The sequence below is a fragment of the Protobothrops mucrosquamatus genome, unplaced genomic scaffold, assembly GCF_001527695.2.
Source record: "Protobothrops mucrosquamatus isolate PMUCROS unplaced genomic scaffold, P.Mucros_1.0 scaffold942, whole genome shotgun sequence".
NCBI classification, from domain to species: Eukaryota; Metazoa; Chordata; class Lepidosauria; order Squamata; family Viperidae; genus Protobothrops; species Protobothrops mucrosquamatus.
Window position 1 is genome coordinate 1,472,577 of NW_015387190.1, and position 1,283 is coordinate 1,473,859.

A 1,283-nucleotide genomic window follows, 5' to 3' on the forward strand; every position below is an offset into this window, starting at 1 on the left:
GCCTTTGGAGCCACGATCCTGGTGGTGGTGACCCAGTATGGAAAGATGGGGACTCTGGTCTCAGTGGAGCCTGATGCGGTAGCTGAAGGGATCAGCAGATCTTTGTGGACCACCAAAGTTCTCCTCGGCAAAGATGAGGTATTCTTCCTGTCCCATGCCTACCTTACTTCATACCTCCAAGGATCTTCCTTGACTTCCTTTCTCCTTTGACTTCCCTTGCTCTCTTGGGAGTCCACCAGCTTTCTTGATGGCTTGGCCAGAGGGCCACATCATGGAGGAAGAAAGAGGTGGAGAAGGTGAAGTTGGGGAGAACTGTTCTCTAAGACAGGGGTCCTCAACCTTGGCAACATTAAGACTTGTGGACTTGGGAGTTGAAGTCCACAAGTCTTAAAGTTGCCAAGGTTGAGGGCCCCTGCTCTAAGACCTTCTTAACTTGCTTTCAGCCTCTTGTCCACATCTCCGCCAAGCACCTGGTGACCTCGGTGTCTCAGGAAGCTGGCAACAAGGCCGTTCTACTGGCGATGGCTCTGAAGGACAGAAGCATTGAAGGCATCCGGACGCTGAAGGAACTCATCCACCGATGCCGTGTGTGGTGATGGTGGGCCAGAAGAATTCTTTGGATGCCAGAGACACCTGGCTGAGGTTAATTTTGGTTTGGACGCAGACTTGATTGTTTACATTGGGGTGTCCAACCTTGGCAACTTTAAAACTTGTGGATCTCAATTCCCAGAATTCCCTAGCCAGCATGGCTGGCTGCTGGGGAATTCTGGGAGTTGAAGTCCACAGGTCCTAAAGTTGCCAAGGTTGGACCCCGCTGTGTACTGCTAACTTTTTTTTTCTTTTAATGACTTATTTTGAAGCTTGAAAATGAATATCTGTGGATAAGCTGAGAAAAGATGTGGATTCATTGTTACGTAAACATTCACCAATACCTGTTCTCAAGTTTGATGTTGTACCTTCCTAGAAATTAGCGCCAACAAATTTCACAGCAGGTTTTCCTAGTTAATCGTATTTTTCTGCTGAAATCCGTGGAATTTTCAGTAGCTGAACGGGAGGCACATTTTGCCCAGCTGTAACGTTTAACCCCCTCCATTTTTTTCCTTACATTTCAGTTTTATAGCACATCGGAAATAGTTCAAATCACAAATAGTATTCAACTCTCCTCCTATTGAGGGTTTCTCCTGCATCCTTTCTCATTCTGAAAGCGACCCGAATAAATTCAGAATAACTTTGCTGTCGTCTTCTGAAACTACAGTATTTTGTTCTTGCTTGATGAAAACAAT

General features: G+C 46.1%; 1 protein-coding gene across 2 annotated transcripts in view; it reads left to right on the forward strand.

Annotated features, from left to right (window-relative positions):
* Positions 1–1,283, forward strand: part of PSMG3 (proteasome assembly chaperone 3) — a 3,119-nt gene extending 1,836 nt beyond the window's left edge. The window contains exons 3-4 of one of the 2 annotated variants that reach the window (XM_015819538.1): positions 444–642; positions 1,113–1,283. In XM_015819538.1, coding sequence (XP_015675024.1) covers positions 444–596 — 153 coding nt within the window. In that variant the 3' untranslated portion in view covers positions 597–642; positions 1,113–1,283. Of the gene's footprint in view, positions 1–443; positions 696–1,112 lie in introns of those variants that run through there. The other variant, XM_015819539.1, reaches the window with a different exon arrangement.